Raw genomic sequence first — 26,383 nt, 5'->3', positions numbered from 1 at the left:
TCATTTACTTTCCCCGATCGAATTCTGCCTCCTCTGTGCAATATGACCTTTTATTAACCACGTAAACCCCGTCCTGTGTTCATACTGCTTCTTTAAATGTTCCCCATCTTGGCTTTACTCTTTCTCTAATCTTTCTCCCCCCCCCCCCCCCCCCCCCCCTCCAGCGGGCAGAGCCTTAAGGCTTTATTTCGGTTTCGAGGCCATGTTTTATTAACCCAGTCGTTCTGTTTTCCTTCCCAAACTTACTTCTATCTCTAAAAATACAAAAGAATTAACTAGCCAATTAATTCATTCTTTGCAATATTGCACCGCTGCCTGTGTTATTTTACAGGGAGCGGGGATCTTCTGTAGCCCTAGGAAGCGGTGGTTCCTCCACTTGCGAAATGTTTATTTTCAAAGGATTAAAATTCATAGCTAAAATTATTAGATGCCCCTCAACGGAAATAACAGGATCTGCTGTTCAGAGCCTAATGCACGCAGGACCACACCGGTACGGTTCCACAGCAAAGGCAACAGCCGCATCGTCTCCGCTGCTGAAAAACCACCCCAAAAGAGCAGAAACGGGAGAAACATAAACCTGAATATACCACATTGTCTCCTCCATAGCAGCATTGTACCCCGCTGCACCCCAGCATAGCGCGACCACTGGATTTATAACCACGAGTAAGAGAGCGCTTTTTTCCGAGGCCGACCCTCCCCGTTACCGACAGCCATACCTTCCCTTCTATAGACTTTAACGGGGCCTCAGAGAAATGTGCTTTTAGCGGACACCCACAAACGCGCAGAGGCGCTAATCCAGCCCCAGATTACATCAAATTAGGACATTGCCCGCACAAAACTCCCGCTGATTGAAATCTCAGCCAGCGTCTGAAACCTGGACGCGATCTTTGCTGATCTACACATATTTCTACCCCGCTTGAAGCCATATCGTTTGCTCGGTTTGTTTTTCGCAAGAAATTCATTTTAGGGGGAAAAAAAGTATAAAACCCCTTGCAAGCTCTGAGGAACATTTTAAACAGATGATATCTCACATTCGGCTTCTAGCAAAGAGTTGGTAGCGAGGGTGCAAGCTGTCATGAAATCCCCCTGAGCTCTTATCTTTTAGTGAAGCAAACTTGCAAGCAACTTGCCCGTCTCCTTTGCCACCCCGTGCTTACAGGAAAGAAAAAAAAAAAGAGAGAGAGAGGAAAAGGAGAGGAATGGATGGGTTTATTCCCGGCATCACTCCCAGCGGCGCTGGAAAGGCGTTGCAGTCCAGCCGTGCCGGACCCCCGGAGCAGGGTCTGGCCACGCTCCGTTAGCTCGCCCGCCCCTGGGGCGAGGGAGGCGGCGGGGGCGGCTTTCTGCCGGGGCCGGCGGACACCGGGGCGGGCACGGCACGGCCGTGCCCTCGGCGGAGCAGGTGGGCCACCTCCCCGCTCCCCTCAGGGCCGGCACGGCGAGTCCTGCCCCGTCCCCTCGGCTCCCCGCTCCCGCAGGGCGCCGCCAGCCCCCCCGGCGCACGCCGCTTCCCGGGGCCGGGCCGGAGCGGCCCCGCCGTGCCCGGGCGTTGCTCCGCGGGGCACCGCGGACGGGGCAAGGGTGCGGGAGCGCCCTCTGACCGCCCGGAGGGCGACGGGGGGCGAGGCCTGCTCGCCTCGGCGGCGGCAGGGGGAGAGCCCCGGAGGGGGAGCCCCGGGGGCCCCGGCACCGCCCAGGCGTCCGCCGCCTCCCCCGGCCGAGCGCTGCCAGCCCCGGCTACTGGGCTGCCCGCTCTGCTTCGCTCAGGGTTGAGCCCAAAAGCACCCCGCGAGCGAGTGAGGCAGCCGCACGCCGAGTTAGATTTCTAAATTTTATTATAAAATAAAAGCAGAAATATTTTCCAAAGAATGTATTCACATAATATAAACAATAAACAAAACTAAGGTGAGCGACTTGCCGTTGATACTGTCGTTTAGGTCTAAACTTGAGCAGCAATGCCTCTTTTTTTTTAAAGCCCGCTCCTGCCCTCGTTGCACACCGAGGGGAGAATCTGCCCCTGCCTTCCTCCGGGGCTGGAGCTGGGCCTTCACTTCCTTTCCCACCCAGCAAATGGCGAAAGCACCGCATGGACAAGGCCAAAGAGGCCCTCTCTCTGCATAGCATCAGCTAGAAGAAGGTTACAGAATCTGCCTAGAGCGCGTGTTGCTGCTATAACTTGACTACAACTTTTGTATTCTTAGTTGAAATTGTACATCGTACACCTGCCACGGATACATAACTACAATAGAATAACGGGAGCGATGTGTAGCTTCCAAACAGGCATGGAAACAGCGGCCTCGCGCTCCCCTTGCCTCCCCACCCCCCGAAAAATAAAAGATTACAATGTGCCTCTTCCCACACAGACCAGCCCGATTGAGTGACACCACTGAGAGATTTGTGAAGTTAAGGCTGAAAGAGCTGCTACACCGACCTGCCTTACAGACTTCCGTGAAAATCACAGCTCCTGTCCAACAGTCCTTACACGCCTGAGACCACCTTTAAGCAATCCTTAAGGCTTTTCACAACAACAGCCCACAGCCGAGTCCAATACCTTCCAAACCTGCAGCCAGCCTGCTGCCAAAGGGCACAACACACCCACTAAGGAGTTTGTCATCGCTTTCAAAGTCTCTGGTAAGATTAAGGGGGAGAGAAAAAAAAAGGGGAAAGAAATAGAGTAAAGGAGGGCTGGTGCGAAGGAGGGAGCATGTACACCGTTTTAAGAGCCAAGATCGACCAGGTTAGATGACATGGGGTTGAGGATGGAGTCCTGCAAGCTGTGGTGGTGCATGGGGTCGGCGCTGGGCACGGGGATGGCGCTGGGGCCCTGGGGGTGGCCCAGGCCGTGCAGGGGCTGCAGCCCGGGATTGGAGCTGAGCAGCAGCGCAGGGCTGGAGGAGGTGTGATCCGGGGTCCCTGACGGCGTCTTCTCGTCCTCTGAGCTCCCCAAAACTGTCTTATTCCCGTTCATTGATGCCGAGAGCGGGTTGTGGCTGTTGGAGTTGGAATTCTCGTTGTTTTCCCTATAGGAAACACAAAAGAGGGAGGGAAATCACCGTGTGGCCGCCGCTCCGGGGCGCGCACCGCGGGAGCGGGGGCGGCGGGCGGCGGGGAGCTGGCTCCCGGGGGCGGCGAGCGGGGGGGAATGCAGAAACAGTAGGTTTACAAACTCTGCAAACCTCCAAGGCCTCCTCATCTGGCACAAAGGTCTAAGGTCCGCTGAGCTTGTAAACAGAGTCTCCCACCAGCCCAGCAGCAAGTGTCACTTTGCCAAAACGTCATTTTCTGCGTCCGAAGCGTTTGCACAGCGTGGGGAGGGAGGGGGGAGGAAAGGAAGGGGGGGAGGAAGACATTAAGAAAAAAAAAAAAAAGGACTTTTTAACTTTAAAACTGCTCCCGGAGCTGAAGAGAAGTTCGGCCGCGATTTCTCCCGGGAAGGCCAAAAGCACGGCGAGCTGCAGGCAGGATGGCTCAGCGCGGCAGCGCAGCCCCGTTGGCTCGCATCAGGCGGGAAAGGCTATTGCTTAAGTAACCGGACGTTTTTTTTCCCCTCGCCCGGAGCTTAAGGCTCAAAACATAGCCCAATATGGAAAATAAGGCAAGCAAACAGAGTTAACTCGCTTATTTCCCTGGCCCTCTCGGGAAATGCTCCGCACGCCCGCTGCTGTCCCTCCGTCCCTCCCGGGTGGCCCCTCGCCCGGCTCCGCGGCGGCGGGAGCCGGCACCGCCGATGCGCCTACCGACAGAGGCAGCCGGCTCGGAAAGGCAGGGCATAATTTCAAAATTCATCACCGGGTAAATACCGAGAAATCGCTGGAGGCTGGCCAAGCCCTTGCAGAGATATACATATATATATATATATATTTTTTTTTTTTTTCCGAAATGAGAGGGGCAAGATGGGGTGGGGGAGGCCGTCCGGTCAAGGCTGAGGCAGCTTTTAGACACATAGCCCTCGTAGAAATACCGTAGACACAGCCCTGCCTGAAATACTGAAGGCATTGCAAGTCTAAAAGCTTCTGCGGAAGCTTTGAAACACACTATCTGGCAGAGGGGCCCTATCCTGCAGGGTTTGGTCGAGAGCAGTGAAGCCATGGCGCTGACGGTTTTTCCTCAATAAGGGCTGCAGGATGTGGCTGGAGACACTTTGTGCCAAAAAAATAAAAATAGACAAGAAAGCTCTGTTTGAACAAGTTTGCTTGAGTGAATGGCAATCCCATGAACGGTCTGTTTTCCAACGCCTGGAGTGTAATATTAGGTTGAGTGTATTTTTCAATGTCAAAAATCTTATTTGTCTCTGGAGACCTTTAAAATTTGATTCCTCGGGAAAAAAGAAAAAAAGAATGGAATAAGTGTAACCTTCATTTCCTTTGGATATTTGAAGGTGAGTCCCCGCTATCAGCAATAAAAAGGATCTCTAACATCTCGTAAAACCAACACTTGCGGGGATTTGAAGGAAAATTAAAGCCCTAGCACCGTTTCGGGAAATGTATGGAGCAAATCTGTGCGGAGCCCGAACCTGCCGGGCGGCACAGCTGCGAGGCCGCGGCGCTGGCCTTTTCCAAAACGCGTTAGGCAGAAACGAAAAAAAGGAGTCTCCGCGGAGGGACAGATCTACGGGAGATTTCTAATCCAGTAGTTAACCGCGCAGGCCCTACGATCCGATCCGTACGGGCCGGGCAATTCAGCGAGCTAGTGAGGAGCCACTGGGCAGTTAGAGGACGCTTTTTGCTTCTTCAAACCGTCTTCCTAAGGCACAGGGACCGCTGACGGGAAAGTCATCCCGAATACCCAAGGATGGAGGCATTAACCTCTGCCCGGCAATTAACGGTGCCTTCGCTCCATTTCACGAGAAAAACACAGTTTCGGAATCACTCTCGGTATAAGAATACACATCTATTAACATGCCTTCACGAGCACCTTGCTGGGTAGTGAATACGAACTGCGATTTAACGAGCACGGGAAGAGGTTGCCCCGGTGGGTCCCTGCCCAGGTCTCCCGCCTCACGCCGGGAGCCCACGTTAGAGGCAATATTTGCTACCGGCGTTCAGCCCCACGCGTTCCCGGCTGCCCCGCCGGCTTTCCCTCTCTGCACCGGGGTAACCCTCAAGGACACGCTCCGAGCGCTGCGGGGCGCGGAGCCCTCGCCCTCAGCCCCGCCGCCGCCGCCGCCGGCCTCTCCCGCCGGGCCGTGGCCCCGCACCGGCCCCGCCGGCCCCGCCGGCGGGCTGGGCTCCACGCCGGGTGGCGGCGGGGAGGCGGCGGCCGCGCTGCCGAACCGGGAGTCGCCGCCGGCCGTGGGAAGCGCCCCCGGCAGAAGGGGCTGCCCCGCGGCCGCCGCGCCGGCTGTGCGGGGAGCGGGGCCTCGGCGGGGAAGGGGTCCCGGCCGCCTCTCCCGGGGCTGCTTTCGGCGGAGAGACGCCCCCGCCGAGCGCCCACCTCGCTCGCCTCCGCTTCCCTGGGCGCCCCCGCCCCGGAGAGCCCGGCCCCTCCCGGGCGCGCCGTCCCGCGGGCCTCCCCGCGGCCGGGTCCGGGGCAGAGGGAGAGGCGCGGGGCGAGCGGCGGGGCCGGGGAGCCGCGGGCGCCGGGGGAGCCGGGGGAGCCGTACCTTTCCTTGGCCTCGGCCGCGCGGTCCCGCTGCCGGCGGTTCTTGAACCAGTTGCTGACCTGGGTGGTGGTGAGGCCGGTGGCCTCGGCCAGCTCCCGCTTCTCGCGGGGGGACGGGTAGGGGTTGTGGGCGTACCACTCGCGGAGGACGCTGCGGCTCTTCTCCTTGAAGCAGTAGCTGGTCTCCTCGCCGTCCCAGATGGAGCGGGGCAGCGGGAACTTGCGGCGCACCCGGTACTTGCCCACCGCCCCTAGGGGTCGCCCCCGCAGCTTCTCCGCCTCGATGTAGTGCGCCTTCAGCCAGAGCTGCTGCAGCTTGGGGTGGTTGTGCGCCGAGAACTGGTGGCTCTCCAGGATCTTGTAGAGCTCGCGGAAGTTGCCCCGGTGGAAGGCCACCACCGCCTTGGCCTTCAGGACGCTCTCGTTCTTGTGGAGGTGCTCGCAGGCAGGGAGGGACCAGAGGAACCGCCCCAGCCGCTCGATGTTGCCGCCTTGCTGGAGCACCTCGCAGACGCAGGCCACTTGCTCTTGGGTGAAGCCAAAAGTCGGGAGCATCGACATGGTGAGCCCTGCCCCGCCGCGCAGCCTACGGCCGCATAGAGGGGAGCGGCGCGGGCCGGCGGGCAGCGCCCGGCATGCGGGGCCGGCCCCGGGGCGGCGGCGCCCGGCGGGGCCCGGTCGGGCGTCACGGCAGGGCGCGGGGGGCCGCGGCCATCGGCGGCGCCGGCCCCGGAGCGGCCGCGGCGGCCGGGGAGAACCGGCGAGGAGCGAAGAAAAAAGTCTCGGGAGCCCGAGCGCGGGCGGCCTCCCCCCCGGCCGCCTCCTTTTTGTAAGTCCAAGTTGCGAGAGTAACTTTGTGCCTCTTTTGTCTCCTATCTGCAGCGCTCGCAGCGGCCGCGGCTCTCCCACCCCCACCCCCCTCGGCCGCCGGTTTGGGATCTCCCTGCTTCCCCCCCACCCCCCGCCGCCGCGAGATCCCACATAATATAGTGGTAAAGCCCTGCTCCCTCGCTCCTCTCCCTCTCGGAGTTTTTCCCCCCTTTCTTTCTCTCTCTCTCCCCCTTTTTTTTTTAATAATATTATTCTAAGCTGGCATGAAAAGTGATTATCCGCGCTGTGATTGGTCCGGTTATCTGACCCGGGGACTGCCAGGAGAAGACAATAGTTTTAGTCAAATTATTTGCCATGGTGACGCTGTCAATCAGGGGTAACCCGATCTGTTTTGAGGTGGCTCCCCGGCTGGGTTGACAGATTGCTCAGATCCACTCAGAGGCGGCCCTGCGAGCTGAGATATTAGCTAGCGAGGGAGAGAGAAATTTCCGCCGTGATTGACGCTGCAGGCGCCCATCGGGGGAGAGGAGGAGCGCGGAGCCCGGGCCTCTGCCTCTGCCTCTGGCCGCAGGGCGCTGCGGCGCGGCGGGACGGAGCCGCCGCCCCGTCCGGGCCCCGCCGCCCCGTCTGGATCCCGCTGCCCCAGCCCGGGCCCCGCAGCCTCAGCCCGGGCCCCGCAGCCTCAGCCCGGCCCCGCCGCCCAGCCCGGCCCCGCCGCCCAGCCCGGGCCCGGCAGCCCCAGCCCGGCCCCGCCACTCCGGAGCGCTGCCGTCCCCGGCACCCGCGGCTGCGGGGGGGAGAAAAACCCGTCTCCGGCCCTTGCAGAAAGTTTCCTTCTCCATGCGTTAGCTTAACCCCCCCTCCCCAGCGCCCAGTAACAACTGTCGGAGAGCTTTATAGGGAAGGGGCCTCTCGTGTACAATAGAGACCCTGTTCGTGACCCGGGATCCCATTACACGCTGGTCGTACCTGCCCGGGAGCTAGGAGGAGGCCTGATGATGATGCAGGACCGAGGAAGGATTGCCTCTCCGTTAACCGCCGGCCGTGCCCCACCGCGCTCCGGTGCGGCGGGCGCTGGCAGTTTTGATCGCTGGACGCCAGGCATTTATTTCTACTTCAATTCCGGGAGCGTGTCGAGGTGTTTCATCCAGGAGAGGGACACATGTAAAAGTCAGAGACACTACGCGTGATTAAGCGGACCCTTGTCACCCACGCGTGCCCCTTACACACCGCGTTTTTAGTTCACTGACTGTGCGGGGCAGGGACCCGTATCCTTTCCCGTCCCTTTCGGTCTACACAAAGTGAAAGGCGAGGGAGAGAGACTGTGCAAGCCGGAAGGTCGGGGGAAGATGAGGGAACGGAGGGCGGTGCGGTGCCTCCGCGGGAGCGGCGCGCAGGCTGCGCGGGCAGACGGCACGGCCGGAGCGGCGGCGGGCGCCGGGGCTGGCCCAGGTGAAGGCACTCGGGAGGAGCCTCCCGGCCCCAAACTCAGGGCAGTTTCCATGGCCTTTAATGTTCCCCTTTTGGGGAGAAATAGTAATTCATCCTACAAGCTCTTTCTACGCCATTTGCAGCCCTGACAGGAGAGCTCTCTGCAATTGTGGGTTCCTGCCGCAGTACCTTTCCAGCCGCCCCGGCGCGTCGGGGATTTAGCGAAGCCGCAGCAGACCGGGCTGCGGCTCCCCGCCCCGCAGCCTGACCCTCCGCGGCCGAGGGACGGAGCCTCCGTGCCGGCCCGGGCGGGCGTACCGGCCGTCCCCAGGGGAAGGCGAGGCCGGGGCGGCGGCGCGCAGCCCGGCGGCTCCCGGCGGCGGCGGCTCCCGGCGAGGAGCCGCGCCAGAGCTGCGGCCAGGCGAAATGCGGCGGGGGAGGGAGGCAGGAGGAGGAGGAGGAGGGTGGGGGCAGCGGATCAGCCCGCGTCCAGCTCCCAGCATGTCCGGACGCCGGTGCGTATCCGCCGTACGTCTGTGTTTTCTCGAGTGCACTCCGCTTTGGAAGCTGCGCGTCCTCCTACCTGTCCGGGCTTTTCCCGAGGGCTGCCATAAAGAAGCGGTGGCAAGCGGGCGGGTCCTGCCCTGGATCCCCCGGGGAGGCAAACCAGAGGCTTCCTTTGCAGGGCAAGAGAGAGACAGCTGAAATTCGTTTAAAACAAATTCGGGGATGTTGGTGACGGGTCCGTAAAGCCCCCTTGCATGATTCTCCCTCCCTCCCTTTACAAAATGAGCCCTCGGCCGCTTAGTGCCATGATGCCGGCCGAGTTCTGCAGGATTCAAACTGTGCTTGTTTGTAAACGAAAGCATCCCGATCGCAGCGCTTCCTAGCCAACCTAAGCGGCAGGACAGTTCGCAGCTGCAGCTGGAGCGGACGCTCACGGGACGGGGGAACCGACCCACTGCAAACGTTACTCTGAGCAGAAACGGCGAAGGAAGCACAAATCCCCTCTCCCACCCCCGAGCTCTGCGCACACACCGTGTGCCTTTCGCGAAGGGGAATACAGCCCCGTTCCGCTCCCTCCCACGGTGGGGACCGTGGCAACAGAGACAAGCGCTAGCGAGGTCTGAGCTGCCCCCCCCCGCCTCCCCGCTACCGCGCTCGGTCGCCCCACGTTTATTAGGGATATACCTGACTCCGCTTTCTCTCCTTCCATCTCATAACCACAGCGGTTGAATCTGAACGGGAGCTGCTGTTCGCCCTAGCCGGAAAGGAGATGTCAAAACCTGTTGCATGGACTTAGATCTGAGAAAGTCTCTTCTTAGCGCCCTAAAATGTGAGTACAGAATCTACACGCCAGCCCCTCCGCAGGCGCTTTCGCTTTAGGCTGCCTTAGCCAGGCTGCAGCTTGCATGTAACGCTAGTTCACTTCCCAGAGCGCTGGGCAGAGGCAGGGCTGGCCCCCTCCCGAGCACCCTATAGCAGCTTGCGTCCCAGAGCAGTTGCAAATTAGTGATATCTGGATCCAAATTCCGCATCACTGCTTTTAACTTTCGGGAAAGAAAAAAATCTTCCTATACATGCTAGAAGAGAGAGCAGATACTGGCTGCAAAGCCACGGCAGGGGCGAGTCAAGTTGCAGCGACTTGCGAGGGAATCAGCCGATCGGGCGAGGAGCTTTTTTTTTTTCCGGCATTCGTGAAAGAGCTCGGTCACTGCAATTATATTTCAGAGCAGGAGGCGCGAATCGCCTGCTAGCGTTTGCCCCCGGTCCGACGGGAACATTTTGCCTGGCCGCTGCCGGGTCCCTCCGCTCAGCCGCGGTGAAAGGCTTTATCTGAGCTGTCCGAAACTTGTGCCCGGCCCCGCTGCCGCTCGGCGGAGAAGCCCGGGGTTTCACCCCGACCCCGGCCCCGGCCCCGGCCCCGGCCCCGGGGGTGACTTTGCCGAGGGCCCACTCGGGAAGCGCCTCACCCCTCCGCGCAGTCATTGCCGCGCACGAAGCAGCGTGCGAGACCGTCAGTGTCAACACCATCAGTGTGAAATATGAGTGAAATAAAGAAGTCGTTTTTATCGTTACGTTCCTTTTATTAACCGGGGCGCAGAGTGTCTGAGGGAAGGAGCGGAGGGACGGTCGTGTCGCTTCCTAGGAGCCTTTCATTGCACGTAACTGACTCGTGTCCACAAGCGAGTGCCAAGAGAGCGCTGCAGTTATCTGCAGATCTCCCTCTCGGCTGTGCCTCGGCTGTCTCCTCGCAGGCAGCAGCCTGCGTGGGAGGCTGCAGGCCCGCACCGTTCCCATTCAAGACAGGAGCCCATTCACCCAGCCTCCTGCCCTGCATCTTGCCGCAAGCCCCTGGGACCACCGCCTCTGCGGACCCCCTCATCCGTTTTACGGAGGCGCAAATGCCGCTCGCTGGGCTCGGGACAAACCCTCCGCCGGAGAGGCGGGAGGCAGGGGGATGGCTGCCCACCTCCCTTCGCCCACTCGCACAAGGCTGAGGACACGCGCGCTCCTGCCAGCCGGCCTCGGGTCCCCGCGTGGGAAGGGCAGGGAGACGGAGGCTCTCCCAGGGCCGCTTTTATCGGCAGCAGTAGGGAGCGAATGATAACCCCCACAAATCTTCACACGCCAGAAAGAAACACGTCTTCCCCGCAGATGCCCGCTGCCGTAGCAAGGACTGTAGGGAGAGCAAGAAAATGACAAACAACTCCAAGTTTTCGTTTCTTTATTTCTTTTAAAACTTGATTTTCTTTCCTTTTGGCGGGAGGGCAGTATGCTTTTTCCTTAAAACCAGCCGACTTTGAGGTGGGCGAAAGCCTGCCGCAATTAACCTGCTACTCCTGCTAGCTTTTTTTAATGAATGATAGCGGCCTTTGCCAGGATGCCGGACCTACCTGCCTCCCACCCCCGAACCCGGGGGGGTTCAGCCTCAGCGGGTTTCCCGGGGCACCCCGGGCAGTCACGTTTCTCCCTGGCGGGACCCGGCCCCTTCAGGCGGTCAAAGCTCGCCCGGGCTTCGCGGAGGCAGTTTGCAACCCGGAGCCGCGGGTTGTTGCCCCCCTCCCGTTATTTATCGACGCTTATATTTATTTTTGCGTTTTGTTTAAAACCCGGCTCTGTCCCACCACAGATGGCACTAAGATCCTGCCCCGACTGAAAAAGAAAACACGAGGGAGGATCGCTGCGCGTAACTAAATTAAGGCGAACAACAATAGCTTGTTGTTCCGTGATTTGGGGCGAAAGGAATAATTCAAAGCTTTTGCTGCGCGCAATGCGCTCTTCCTCAAGGGGACCGGCCAAGGATTTCAGATATGTAGCGGGTAACTCGATTATGCTAACAAACTCCGCTTGAAAGAAAACGTTGTTGGGCTGCGGGGCGGGGGAGCGGGGTGCTGCGGGCCGGGGGGGCCGGGCCGGGGCGCCGGCGGGAGCCGAGCCTCTGCGCCACGGAGCGGCCCCGCTGCCCGCGCCCGCAGCTCCGCCCGTCCCCTCCAGCCCGGAGCCGTTTCCCGGCCGGCTGGACCGGAGATGCTGGAAGAACGTTTTCGAAAGAGGTGTCTTAATGAGGAGATTGGGGCCTGATGCGACGTGACTGTCTGAGCTGGCCTCGGTAAACCTTCCGCCCCCCCCCTCCCGGCCGCCCCCGGTGAAATGGGACTCCGGGGGCGGCACCGTGTCCCGGCTCACGGCGCTGTACCCTCCCGCGCTCCCCGCGAAACTCGATAGGCCCCCGGCCGGCTAATGCGGCCGGTCCTGATTACCTTTATACTATCCCTTTTCAATCTCGGGCGCGGGGTTCAGAGTTTTCCCTCACTTCTGCTACCAGCACCCTCCCGGCCGCTACCCCCAGCATCGAGATTTATTTGGGGGGTGTCCCCCTCCACGGCCCACAGCCAGGCTCAGAACCCGCGGAGGGGACAGCTGGCTGGGGGGCGGCCCGGGGGGCGAGGGGGGCCCGGGCCGGTGCCCACCCAGGCCCGCGCCGCTCCCGGCTGCGGGGACCGCCTCAGATGCTCCGCGGCACAAGGGGACTCCCCCAGCAGACAGCGTACAGCTTACAGACAAGACAACAACAACAACAAAAGGCACATATGGTTAAAATAAGGAGAGAGAGAGCTTTCTGCCTTAGGGGATTGGCAATAACTAGCCAGAAATGCAGGGCATTGAATCTAAACTTCTGGTGGGCTTCTGCAGGGTTGACAACTTAAATCACTCTACAAGCATCAATTTGACAATATTTGTAAACTTCTTGTTTCCAGGGATCTTCTTGATCAGCGATAGACCAGGTTGGTATGAGCTTGAGCCACGAAGGTCTTTTTTCCCCCCCCTCCTCCTTTCCCCTCTTCCGAGTTGATGAATAGCGATCAGGTTTCTTTTAATGGCTGCCCCCTATTCTCACAGCCTCCCACAACTAACCCAAGAGCCTGTTTCCTCGACCTCAGTTAATGCCGCTGATTATTCCAAGATGATGAGGAAAGCACGAAGATTGTTCACTGTTCCTACCGGTTCAAGGCATTTTTGTTACCATCTCCATCCCTGCCTCACGGGGATTTGACCGGGGAGTATTTTTAGGAACAGGCTGCCCTCCCTTCCCTCCTGCCCCCCCTCCCCAACCAGCTGACAGCTTCGGGGTCTCGGCCGTGCTCTTGCCGCTCCGCGGGCAGGCGATCCCCGCCTCGGGGGTGGGGGCCGAGCACAGGCACCCTTGGCGCGGCGGCCCGGGGTGTCTCGGGGCGGGGACACGGCCGGCATTTCGGCAGCCGCGCCGGTGGCGCTGGCGCAGGTGAGCCCTGCGCGCCCCGCCGCGCTGGGACCCCACGCTCCCGCGTGGGATGCCTAAAGGGGTGTGTGTGGGGGGCAAACCTCCGGCCGCCTCCTGCAGCGCCAGTGGGAATTTCGGCTCCCCCGGCCGCGGGCTGGGCTGAGGCCGGCCCCACGGGGCCGGAGGGGGAGATCCACTCCGCGAAATCTCACTAGAGGGCTCTAATACTCAGCTCCGATCGCTGCGGAGAGAAAACAAGGCTTCGTCCTCAACGTCCTTCAGTCTTCCCGATAGGTTCAGCTTGATAAAAAGTCTTATATCCACCCCCCGCCCCCGGGACTCTCAAAGGTCACGTCGGTCGTCGCCATGAAAAGAAATCCTTCGTCTTCTTAATAACAGCAAGCTCCTATCCTGCCCTACCTGCAAGTGAGCAGAGCTGATGCCCCCGCCCTGGTGCGTCATGGTACAAGAGGGTTTTGGGGGGTCCCACCCTCTTCTGTATCCATCCCGTGGCAAGAGAAGGAAGCGCGGTCCCTAAAACAACCAAAGCTCCCATTTTACGGTGGGCCCCAGACACAGGTATCCTTGTCAAGAATCAGGGAGCAAGCACTAATTACGGATATGTAGGAATGTTTTTGGGCTTGGTTTTCTTTTTTTTTTCCTTCAGTATAGAAAGAGCTTGCGTAAGTTCTTCCATGGAGTGTAGTATGCCCATAAACACATCCATTGCTTAAATTCTGCAGGACTGAGGCAAGCTGAAATGTAATGCAGTGCTAGCAAATAATACACACAGAGATATTGGCGTCAAACAACACTGACTTAACTGGAATCTGTTTAGGTTTGGGATTTTCTGCCTTTTAAATAATTTCTATAATTTGCTGCTGGGAATAAATAAAACCAAACAAGACTGTATCAATTAAGACCAAAATAATTATTATTTGTAAGGGAAACTTCATAACATTTCGGAATACATTCAGTTTTTTTTCACTCCCAATAATTTTTGTAATAAATAAGTACATTGCCTTATTTGCAGAAATTAGGAAGTGCAATTTAGTTTGTTTGTCATGTCTTGCAATTCTCTCAGAAGCTTTGCATACAGCTCAAAACTAGAGGAAAAGCTTTGTGGAAAGCTAGATAGTTTAGATACTTTAACATCAGTTTAATGCTGATCGACTTTCCAGTGGAAAATTTGCTACTTCTGAACTTGTGACGATGCTCTGTATTTTCCTCTGTGGATTGTTTCAACCTCCTTTTTCCTGGGTTAATTCTGTCTCTGTCCTTTGATGTCTTCTCCCCTTTATTTCATAGGTTCTTGAATCAGCTCAAATACAACATGGACCTTTTACTTCCCAGAAAAAGAAACATGTAATTTAAACAGACCTGGTATCCCATTTCATTCCATCTTTTTTTTTTTTTTTTTAAATTTTTGTCATCAATTTTATCTTCCTTAGAAACAAGAACTTTATGACTAGACTAAGATTGACTGTTGCTTATTCAAGACGCAGAAAAGGCCAGTCCGGTGAACACTGAATTGGTTTCAGTCAGTTAAGCTACTTCAGCAGGCAAGACTAAGGTTACTTAACCAGTATACCTTACTGGTTAAGAAACGATCTGTTGTTGGGGTACCATACCCACATCCTATTTCCTCCAACAGCCCAGTCATGTGTGCAAGGTAAGGTGCGTAAGGGCATATCCTCTCCACTGGAAGTGGATGCTGGTGGCAGCAAACACTGCTGCTGCGTAGTGCAAGGAGGGGGCATGAGATCAAGCACCCTGTTTGGCTTCTAGCATGCTCCCAGCACAGCTTTGGCTCTGATCTCTCTAAGACAGGGCTTGGGGGTGCCACGCACACCAGGGATCACTCCCAAGGCACAGTCTGCACTAGATGGCACCTGCTTTGGCTCCCTCCGTCCTGCACTATTCCAGTCCTCCAACACTATCCCAGAAGTTTTTGCAGTCCCAGGTAGCCTTCCATGCCCTCAGCCCACATCCTCACTCTGCTTCATGCTATGAAAATATCGCTTGAACAATTTACAGTGCATCCCTTATATTATCTCTGATACTCAGAACTAAAACCCCACAGGAAAGAATTATTTTTTTGAACCACAGTGGCACCACTTGGGACCCAAAGACCTAGTAACAAATGCCACTTAGCCTCAGGCCCAGAGAAGGGTTCTCAGCCCTGCTTTACTTCGCAATAGGGACATAGTTCAAACCTCTTTGCAAGATGGGACTTAACTTCCCACCTTCTTGAGACTCACTACTTCTTCCTTCTTCTAACAGCAATTAATCGGTGCTTAAATGATTTTTAGTTGTTTCATTCTCCCCATCAGTTGCAGAGGAAGCCCAGATACTAGACATAGGGCTGAAGATTCCACTGAGTGACAGTGAGCTGCAAAGCATGGGATTCTTGTGTAACTACCTCTTGATTTTTGTATATCTGCTACCTGCTACAGCCAGAAAACAATCAGGAAATTACTCGTTAAAGTGTGTGTATATACACACACTCACTTATATGTGCATATATTTATGTGTATTTATATATGTCTAGCTGTTTTAATTAACATTTGTTTAATTTTACTTCAGGAAAAAACTGAGATTGTAATTTCTTTAAATCTAAACCCTTTCTTAAACAGTAGGATAACCTCATCAGAGTAATATAACCTGATAAACATTTCTTTAATTATGAGGTCTTCTTCACTTCAGTCACATAAGAGAGGTGGAGGGAGAAAGGAGTAGAGCACGAGATAGACTGGACAAAGCCCAGGAAGAATTTTACAGAATAAAAGGATTTTTTTTCTTTTTTTCTGATCAACATTCTGAAACAAATACAGTTGTGGGTGAGGGTGATATGTTCATGTTTATTTTCAGGTGGAAAGAGGTTGGCAGCAGCATTTGGCATACACTGAAGAAGTCTGGGAACTGGGCCTTACAGTCATCATAAAGAAGTGAGCTTCAGCTTCCAAGAAGAGAAGAAAGTAAAGAGGTATAATTGGGTGAGTTACATGAGTTATGATGTGGAAGCTATAGTGTAATGAGCATGTTTAATGCACATAAGGGAAAGAAAAGTATTCAGTGCCAAAATGGATGCCAGACTTGTGGCTGGCAGAGGTGAGCGAACGGTATTAATTCAGCAAGGAGAGGACCGTGCCTGAAGATGGTTCTCTTAATCCACCAAACTGGTCTTTGAGACATTTGAATACAGAGGACAGAGATGGGGCCTTTAGTTTAAGGGATCAGGACAAAAAGAATGAACAAAGACTACAAAACAAAAGAACCAAACATGGTCCCAGCAACATCCCAGAGGAGGCTGTAGATATCACAAATGATCCTGGGATTGCTGGAGGCTAGCCCAGGATGACTGCAGTGACCTCTGGTCTTAAATAGGATGAAGTCTTCAGCTAGGTGAGAAACTCCTGGAGGGATGGGCGAGGAAGTATTTGGTCAATAAGACATCTCTTTTCTCCACAGCTGCAGAATGTATGAGGAGGCTACGGCATGGTGGAGGGTTTCAGCTAGGGAGGGTTCAAGGAGAAACAGAGTGCCTGTGGTCACCTCAAAATCCTCTGTGGCCTGGGGCCAAGGACAGGGAGGACGAGGCAGTAGCTCTTTTTATTTTCACACTCTCATTTTCAAAGGCAATAGCTGTGTTTTTTTCCTCCAGTTGAAGAAGGTTCAGAAAATTCCCATTGGATCAATAAGCCATGGCCAACTCCAAGACAGAAATGTGCAATATAAACGTAAAGCACATCGACTACTTTCAGGTAATTAGAGGGCTCATAGTTTGCCTCATATTGGTGAGGAATTTGGCTGAGTGTTTCAACCTCACATGAGGGAAGCCTTTATGTTGAATGAGTGATGCACCTCTGACATAATTTTGAGAACATCTATGGACCCAGTTCCCATCCTGTCAAAGATGCTTTGTATTTACCTCATTAATCATGCAAACTATTTACCCTTGTAGCATGTGTCTGGACAGTAGGAAAGACCTTTGCTAGTCCCCTACCCTAGCTGTGTAGTAGAGGAAATACCCCAAGCACACAGAAGTTAAAGGACAGAATTCCAACAGGTCTGTGAGCTCTGGACTGGTGTTCTGAAGAAGTTGAAAGAATAGGGGCGAAAGAGGATCTGGCATGAAAGAAGAAGTAGAAGGAGGCTTATGAAAGTAAAAGTTTGAAATCTTTCAATGGTGTTGATGAACTTCCCTCAGGCATCTTCCAATTAGGCATCGGGCACACAGAGTGGCAGACCATCTAGGATGGCACAGATCTTGGCAGCATTACAGGACTAATATTTTCACAAGGAGGAACTGTTCCTGAACAATGCAAAAACCTTTTGTCTTCAATGTCAGGCAGGCTTTTTAGGAAGACAAATCAAGTTATTATTAATTATGACTCTTTTAAAACGATTCTATTCCTTGGGGACAAGAAGATGAACATTTATCTCTCTGATTATGTCTCTTAGAGTACACTAAAAGCACCAAAGAAGTGCAAGATCTTGTTCCTGGTGTGTATTTCCTTTGGGCTAGTCTTTCAAGACACCAAAGGTGTTGAGATATGGTCGATATTATGTAACCTTCAACACTAAAGCAGATGTACATCATTCTTCTTCTTTTAAGAAGTCTTATTTGATCTCTGGAGACCCATAATGTGATCCTTGCTCAATTGTTTTGAGCATAAAGGGAACTTTTCCAAGGCATTATAGAAGCAGCAATGTTTAGATGATCATTATATGTAGAATTTGATGAAACAGGCACTTTTCCTGCCACATGTTAAATAAACAACTAGTTACTGTGTACTGTATGGTGATGCAGGCTGATAATCTGCTGCTGAATAATATGATGTCATGTCAAGACTTGAACTATTTCCTTATATAGTCCTCAAGAAATAGGATTTTTTTTTTGCCCGCATCTGAAAATTCACAGGCAAATATGCAACCAATCAAATCTTGTACTGATGCTGACACCCAGATGTGTGTGTTTCTGTGTGAAAGTAATCTATAGCTAGCAGAACTCTTGGATGGAGAAATCCTGTAAAAATACAGATTAGGCACACATAAGTTAAATATGTCTAACTAGTGTGCCAAGAATTTATAGTTTTATGAAATCTGTATTATGTACAGAACTCTCAATATTTCCTCCTAAAAACTTTTCATTAGTGTACAAAAGGGAGAATATACATTTCTGTAATAATCAGCAGAACCTTCCTATTTTATGTACAACAAGCCAAAAGAACCACATGACCTTACTTCCAAGGGCCAACCCTTGCCCTCCAAACTCCCATTAGAAGTTAGCACTTGAGTAATGCTATCTTTTAATGATAAACTCTACAATAAACTGATGCGATTCAGCAATAATAATAAATAATAAGTTTGCATGTTGGGTGGAACTTTTTGAGTAAGACTGTCCAATATTTGCTATGCTAAAAATCCAGCAGTACTGGATTTGACCATTTAGATTGACAACTTACATTCATAACAGAGATGTGAAGGAGTGCAAATATAGATTTGAGTTTTCTTTTTTAAATGAGAAAATATCTATATCTGAGGAGACTTGTATCTTGTTCAGCTTGATACACCTTATATCCTCAGTAAATTAGGAGAGGCTATTTTAAAATCAGGGAGCCACAGGAGGTCAAAATCACATAAAAACTCAGAGCTGAAACCCAGGGTAAATACTTGCAGGAGTTCAACCCTTCATTCCTTACAAAACTTCCATTTAAGTAAACAACTTATCAGTCAGGGAAAAAAAAGGAAAGATTTCTCTCTGTGTGCCTGTGCATGTTGTACATGTACATATATTACATATATTACATATATGTACGCATGCACACATGCACACATACACACACACATATATATGGACTTAATCTTTTTATAAATATGGCCTGAACCTTCTTTGCATCTTCTCATTAAATCAATGGGAATTTTGCTGCAACAAAGAGTTCTGAATGTTGCTGCATCAGATCTATTTGTTTGACAAATGATGAAGCATACAGTAGAGTTGACAAGCACATCCTGTTATGGTGGAGCTACTGAACATTTGGAGCCAGCAAACAGAATATGCTCTTTATTGATGTGTAAGTTAAATTCTTTCATTGCCACCTGGTTTGTTGAAAAAATTGGTAGAGAGGTGAGTAAGTACTAATTAGATTTTCTGTAATACCTTCACTGACAACTCAGATGATTTTACACAACTGGTGTAAAACCAGGTTGAGTGAAGGCGGCCAGTGAAGAAGAAGGAAAATCAGCAGGAAATAAAACATGTTGCAATATCCATTTTCATGAAAGTGGATATATAATACAGGAGTTTTTTTGCACTTCTCTTAATGCTCCCCACTGCCATGCATTACATTAATCTAGTGTCTGCTTAGTGGAGTTAAGTGAGTAGTTTCTCATTAGCTAAAATCTACGGCAGCATATACAGGGGAAAGGAGCGATCTCTTCCCAAATGCAAAGTACTAAGCATTCATATTCACCTACAACAGAAACGTGAGTCCCTTTTTTCCTGTAGAAATAATATGCCCCACCAAATGGGAGAACCACCAGCAAACCCCATGAGAGCCAGTGGGAACTGGTTTTCTCCATTCTGTCGTGCCTGTGTTTGAGTTCCGGGCCCAACTTAGGTATTAACTTCATGTTAAGAAGATTCACTCTTTTGGACATGTCGATGTCTAGATTAGTCTGAATTGAGACACTAAGGTCAAAACCAAGCAAAGCTGTAGGAGACCAAATCCATTTTTGAACTCTGGAGTTCAAGGGCAGATGAATTTCATTCTAACAACGTGGCCATTCAGCAGGCTGTTGGTGTTCTCCTTATCTGTCTCCAATTCAGAGACCCAACATGATTACCTGAACTGGTGTCTTATTTGAGAAAGGCTGAACAACCTTGCCCATGAAATCCTCCTTTCCTTGCCTTGCTCCAACACTCTGTATTTTTCATGGACAGATGGTCATTGATGGATCACATTACTTTCTGGGTATCTTCCGACGGCTGTTCAACCTCAGAAACAAAAAGGAGCAAGGGAAAGCTGCCAAGTCCATTTGCTTTATGTGACTCCCCACTTCAGTCACACAAGAAAAGGCCTTGCCTCTTTAACCTGGGCAGTTGATGCCTGGATTTTCTTTTCATATGTATCCTCTAAAACTGAACTGTGGACTTGAGAGGAAACAAGCTTAATATGCCATGTGCTTCCTATTTGTTGAAGGTATCGATGCTGAAGCTCCGTTGGCAGGCTAAAATGTGAACATTTTTACAGTGTAGCAGGCTATGGAAGCTGCTCTTGATAAATTCCAGTAACGGTATTTTACACTCCACGTGCTCCTTTCTGTGAATGACAGATTGCTGTATTAGGTCTCTAAAGAAGCTCCTGACAAGGGTGATTCAGCACACGAAGAAAGTGGAACATGTGTCTAATTCAGTGTTTCTACATTCCTGAGCACATTTACACGGGACTGTGATCTTGTTCTCTCTGATGTACCAGAGCAAGAAAAAAAATCTGTTCAGTGTACGTTAGACCCTCCTTAATAGCATCAGAGCCTCTGCTGATGTAAACCTAAAAACAAACGTATGGACGTATTTACCTCTCCTCACTCTCAACTGATTCTAAAGGGATATGAAGAAGAAGAAATTCACTAGAATTTTTTCCTCTTAGCTGGGCAGTAGGAAAAGGGACCATGGCAGACAGACTAGAGGTAGATCATGTGGCTTGTCGGATAGTAGGGATTAGAGGTTGAACAACCTGCCTCAGTGACTACTAGAAGTCTTTGTGCTGAAAATAGAGTAACCAGGTAAAAATACTGACACATGTTCTGTATTCTGAAGGTGCTTTTTGCAAGAAGACGGTTCAAAACCTTGCCCAGTAGGACTCTTCCAGGCATAGAAATCACTGCTGGTTTTATCCATTTGGTGGAACCCATGGGAACAAATTTCAAAGATATAAATATATAATTGTTTGTGATTGACTAAATACCTAAACCATGTATCATTAACCGTGAAGTGCTCTCTAAAAACAGCACATAGATCCCATTGTAAATACTAGAAACACTGTGTCTGATTTAGAAACATTAAGAATAACCCAAACATTTCTCAAATGCGCAGTTTTAGCTTTCCTCAGATCTCTGTTTTGTGGTTTATTCTTCAGCATTCAAGGTGGACGTGTGAGATTCCATTTCAAGTTTTAACTTAATGGCTTCACTTAAGAAACAGGAGAAAAGGAAAGTTATATGAATTAAACATTACATATGATTTGGCAAAGGACTTTCAGGAATTCCATAAGGAAGAGTAAAAAAAAACCCCAAACCCCATGCAGTTGCACAAAGTTAGTAGCAACAACGAATAGTGCAGTTACCGTCTAAAAGTACACACTTTTCAGTCAGTCTTGGCTGGTGAAATGTAGAAGCTTAATGTGGATTACACTTTTTAAATCTTTCAACATCAAAAAATAGAAGAGATGTAGTGTGTTTTTATTTCAGAGTACTTTGCGTGCAATCTCAAGATAAATGGGAGAGACCGATTGTGTTTGTACCTGTGCCAGACGTTGTCGTTAGATATTGCTGTTTTGTTTCATCAGCCAGATGAACTTACCCAGGGACATCGATCAGATACCTACATTTAAAAGAACACACTGTCAAATTAGTGGATAGAAAGAGCACATTATGAGAGAGAAATTATCTGGTGAAAGATTTAAAGACTGACTCACTTGTGTTTTGTTTCATTAAATGTGGGGTAGTCCCCTTTCATTTTCCATTTAGCACGAACATTCATGGGCTCCATTACAATATCAGCCTTATAACAAACTAACTGACTCGGGATACACATGAGCCTCCTTGGAAAAAATACAGCTCCCTTTCTTACAGATTCTAGATTACCTTAAAATGTGGTGCCTGGGCGATGCAACCCCACCGGCTTCACGGAGAGACTCCCATGTACTGCAATAGGTCTTATAGCTGCAAAGTCGCCTGATGCACTGCAGGAGCCTTCCCAGGTGGCCAGGCTGGTGGCTGCTTCTCCAAAGGGAAGGGCTTGGGATGGGGAGGGGGTGCATCCACCCCTTTAAAGGACACAGAATATATTCTAAAGGGGAAAACACAAAAAGCCCTAGGAAAACTCTCCAGATGTTGTCTTTCCCCTCCTCCCTCTTAGATACTTTTGGAAGATAATCTTGATTCTTGCACTTAGGGTCAAGGGAGCAGCTCGTGGTGGTAATGGAGGGGCAAGGATCAGGCTGGAGAGTGAGCACACGTGAGTTAGGGAGATCCAGATGAGCAGAAAAAAGAAGAAAATGGATTAGAAAAAGCTTCAGAAGTTACAACTGACAGTATTTCATCTTTATTTTGGTAACACTGGATAATGTTGTTATTCAGGTTGGCTAAAAGCCCTTGCTCTTCAAAAGAGTTTGTCAAAGATTAATTTTATAAAAAAATAAACAAAATACACTCTAAACACCTCGTGTTTTGTGTCTTTTAAGTCTTTGTCTTAGTGGTAACATCTTGCTGTCTTTTTATTATATACTAAGCATTTCTAGACAGAAAATACTTCTGCTTTCTACTCGATACCTGTATGATATCTAACTCTCTCTATGTATGTATTTATATACATGTACAGAACTCAGTGGACCCTGGAGCCCACTTCCATCCTGCACAGCAAGAGCAGGCCATTGCAGGCCCAGGAAAGAGTTACACCACTTGGGCACCTCTGTGCATTTTCAGCTCAATGGCAAATGCTGAAAGGCACTTGCCTGATGTTTCGAGGAAGCCCCAGGGTGGGATGCCTTGGGAGAACCATCTGGCTGTAACTGAGGTCTTTCTCCACATGTGCTTGCCTGCTTGCTGCCCTCTAAGTAGCAAAACATTACTACTTTGGTGCAATGTCATGGTCAAAGAGCAAAACAGGTCACTAAGTGCTTCAGTTGCACGCTGAGGCCATGCTTACTTTCAAGCCCCACACCTTAGGTTTCTTGACGCTAAGCAAGGAGGCACAGAAAGGGTTCCCGGCAGGCATTCACCCGGCAGAAACCCGGTGTTACTAGCCTTATACTTAGCCTTATTAGCCCTCATGGTCATTCGTATATTGGAGCACTAGTGTGTGCTCCTTGCTGTCAGGGACCCTGGTAAATGGGCCACTCATTGTGCTGAGTAGGAACACCCCAAATCTTGGTAGTACCCAGACAGTTGCTGTTCCAAAGCCAGACTTCACGGCTTAAACTCACACTTTGGAGAGAAAGTGCTCCATATAAATTGTCAGCTTTGAAACCAAACACTTCCACACCTAGCCTACACTGTAAATCAAGCTTTGGTGCTACTTTCCAGTCAGCTCTATTACACAAGTAGTCTGATTTAGTTTTATGGCAGAGATGTATTTTAGGTAAAATGGTATTTTTACGTGGAGTGGGGGGATAAACATGACTATTTTATTCACGAAGTGGAAGGCTATGAGACGATAAGAGACAGGCATAGGGAGTGCAGGTGCAGTACCAAATCCCTGCCTGGCTGTACCTGGGCTTGGTGCCTGGATTCCCTCATGTTGAGATCTGCAGCAGCACCACAACATATCAGAAACTCCCATGAAATCTTTCACTCCACATATCCAAAAAGGCATTTCCATTAATGCATGCAAAATTTTGCCCTAGGTCTTTTGAAAGTGAAAAGAGCCAGCCCCCAAAACTACTGTACCATCCTTGGTCCCCAGAAATGTCAATTCATCATTAAAGTTATTAAACAGTAAATGGCTGAGATGTATTATTATAAACTTGAAGTATTTCCTTTGATTGTTTAAAAATCTCTGTTTTAATTTGAGTCATCTATTTTTTTCCCTTTTACAGTTTTGAATGCTGCATCTTACCATATGTGAAACGTTTCTTAAAGGTGTCAAAGTGGCTTGTCATGGGTTTGGAATGAGAACTAAATTAAATGTCCATACTGTAGCATACTTATATAAATAATGAGATATTCCAGTATAAACCATTCATTTGGCAGTCATTTCTACATCAGCAAGTACTAAATGCTACAGAATTCCTGCCTAGCTTTGACACATGCAGAGAAAATCAGGAAAGAAAATGTGTGTGTTTAGAATTTTATAGAAAAAGACAGCCCCTTGTAGTCCGTTGCCATGAAGTATTTCTAGCTTTTTTGGAAATAGTGCAAGAGGTTTAACAAAATGCTCTGGATTCACAGCAGAATGCTGGAGCATTCAGCTGCCTCCCACTGCACTCCAAAACTTGTTTCCATAATTTAGAAACAGAGAGGGTGGAAATGGATAACAAAGTCATTAACGAGTGCCAAGAATGATTTATTATCGGTGATAAAGAGAAAAGATGCTTTTAAGAAAAAATACATTAAATAAAAATTCTTCATAAAATAAAAAAACTTTCCTATTGAACATTGCACAGAATTTGCTTTATTAGTGTATTATATCACCACATTGCCAGGTCTGGCATTTCTCATGCAAATAATGTTTCAAAGCGCTAGCAAGGCTTGTGGGCTGCAGTGCAAACCATGTTAGGAATACTGCTTGTCCAGAAACACAACAGTAGCAAAGCTCGTTTTGCTGGGGTTCTGGAAATAGTCAGCACTGGAGGACCCTTTTATCTTGCATCAGCTTCACAAACTTGCATCTCACCAGGCTACAATAATCAAAAATTGATAATAGATATTTAGTTCCAAACTGTCTTTCCAACTGCCTAGCTGCTTTAAGCCAGTTTTTAGGTTACAAGTCTTTCTCACTCAAAGATCCATACACCCGTACTTTGAGAGCATTGGTGGTAAATAAACCTTGTCTTCTAGGTGAACTTTATCTTCAGACAAGAGGTATCTGGTATCTGCTGAAACGGCATCCCAATTTGTTGGCAGCAGACCTAGGGACTGATCCTGCACCTACTGAAGGGCATGCCCCAGACCACCAGGCTGACAGAGGCATGCAGTCTGGCCCAAAGAGACCACAGACCTTTCTTACCAGTAAAGACACCCTTCAGGTTTAAGTCTGGGACATGCTGGGTGGGACGTGAGAGGGAGCTTTTGCTGGCACCAGGCACGGAGTAGCTATCTGTCCATCTGTCTTTGTATTTGCACATGATTCATCTCCAAAAAATTTAACCAATGCCTTGAATGATCTCTGAAATCTCTCCCAATTAAGAAATAAATAAATAACCCATTCCAGTATTTGCATATGCCTCAGTGACTTTAAAATAATTTGGCATATGATGGAACCAAAGATCATAAATATAGCTAATAGCTTGTAGCTTTTCAGAGATTGCTTCATGTAAATGCAGAAGTGTTTCTAAGTAATTTACAGGTGCATTGCAGTTAGCTTCAAAACCATGGTTAGTTACATGAAATCACAAGCTGTCAGCAAATAATTTGATCTAGTGTCAATCTTCATGTAATCAAGCAAAATAAGATAATTTCTTGTTTTTATTGCAACCGATAGCTGAAGTTTACAGGCAGGAAGCACAAGCCTTCTACTGTATTCTTCACGACTGTGTCCTCAGCATGTCATGAAGAGAAAAAATCTACCTGTGGTGGAATTTGGGGAGCAGCAGAGCCCCAGCAAGGGTAGTGGTGTGGCTACGCCACCCATCCATGGTCTGGGTTGCACCTATAGTATATAGGAGTGCATGATGGCACCAGGCACCCCAGATGACTCAAGAGTGCAATAAAGAGGAATTTCCCTAGTTGTTAGGTTGGACTCAGGAGGTCTATTGGGATAGGAAATATTAGCTTCTTACATTATCTTTGGTGTCCTTAACGCACCCTTGCAATAACACAGCAGGATTTTTTTCCCTCCATCTGCTAGGAATAATTTACTGACAGTTCATTGCTCACTTGGCCATGGGTTGTATAGATTTCATTAATTAAACATCTATTTCTGTAAAGATTATAGACCTGTATGAAGCAACAAAGTTCCTATGAGCTTTTTGCTTAAAATCCTCTCTGACAGGCAATCTCACTAAGTACTCTCTGATTTGAACTCCGTTCCTATGGCTTAAGAATATGTATTAATAACTGAAGGGCATGAATGCGTCAAGGGGTTGCAATTATCCTTAAAACAAACATTGTAAAAAAAAAAAGACACAAGCTAAGCCATAGAAAAACATGGTTAAGGCACTCCAATTTACCTTGTCCAATAGTGACTCCATTGCATAATGATATATTTATGATGAGTGCAAAGCAGAGTTTGAAGCCTTATTTTTTTAAAACTGCTTAGCTTTTGTTTTTCTTCTCCCCCTCTCCCCAAATAGTGTCATGACTCATGGTGGAATTAAAACACAACTAGAGCCATATTGCACAATCAAGTTTTAAGCAGATTTGTCACAGAGCATGGTACATCCCACAACCTCATGGAAAAAAGCCCTCTGAGCTCCTGCTGCCCACTCCACACTAAACTGCATGAACACACCAAGTGGGACAGCTGTGGAAAGGGATTTCAGCGGGTACCAAAGCACTTAGGACCTCTGCCCCACCGTCACTTCCTCTGAACATTGGCGAGGAGGTTCCTGTTTCAGAGACTGTTGGGGTAAGAGATGTATGGGGGAAAGCTGACTACATATTGGCTACTGATTCCAGCATTGCAGAGAGGTAAAACTCAAGTAAAACTCGTTATTTTATTACAGTATCATAGTCTTTTTAATATATTACACTCTGAAGACTTTTGCAAGTCCCAGAGCAATATTTTGATATGTTAATTTGAAAAAAATGCATTGTAAGAGAGTTCATGGAGATCTAATATTTTCTAGTCCTAGCATTTCTATTTTTATGCTG

The 26,383-nt window shown here is 50.2% G+C and overlaps 1 protein-coding gene and 1 long non-coding RNA gene across 3 annotated transcripts; one reads left to right on the top strand and one right to left on the bottom strand.

Moving 5' to 3' along the window:
* Positions 1 to 1,817: 1,817 nt before the first annotated feature.
* Positions 1,818 to 6,515, bottom strand: SIX2 (SIX homeobox 2). 2 transcript variants are annotated; one of them, XM_075496266.1, is made up of 2 exons: positions 5,603 to 6,515; positions 1,818 to 3,020 (listed from the first exon to the last, which is right to left on the bottom strand). In XM_075496266.1, exons 1-2 carry the CDS (start codon positions 6,160 to 6,162, stop codon positions 2,717 to 2,719), a joined length of 864 nt encoding a protein of 287 aa, XP_075352381.1. In that variant the 5' UTR covers positions 6,163 to 6,515; the 3' UTR covers positions 1,818 to 2,716. The 2 variants fall into 2 exon arrangements, with proteins under 2 accessions (XP_075352381.1, XP_075352382.1); XM_075496267.1 differs by having other exon boundaries at positions 5,738 to 6,306.
* On the top strand, positions 6,021 to 22,180 carry LOC142407141 (uncharacterized). The gene is made up of 5 exons (XR_012774821.1): positions 6,021 to 6,163; positions 9,093 to 9,199; positions 15,500 to 15,624; positions 16,293 to 16,392; positions 19,575 to 22,180. It is a non-coding gene; the product is annotated as an uncharacterized LOC142407141 (long non-coding RNA).
* Positions 22,181 to 26,383: the final 4,203 nt, after the last annotated feature.

This window comes from Mycteria americana, chromosome 3, assembly GCF_035582795.1.
Source record: "Mycteria americana isolate JAX WOST 10 ecotype Jacksonville Zoo and Gardens chromosome 3, USCA_MyAme_1.0, whole genome shotgun sequence".
Lineage (NCBI taxonomy): Eukaryota > Metazoa > Chordata > Aves > Ciconiiformes > Ciconiidae > Mycteria > Mycteria americana.
Note: the sequence above shows the minus strand (reverse complement) of the source record. Positions and strands in the feature narration are given on the sequence as shown.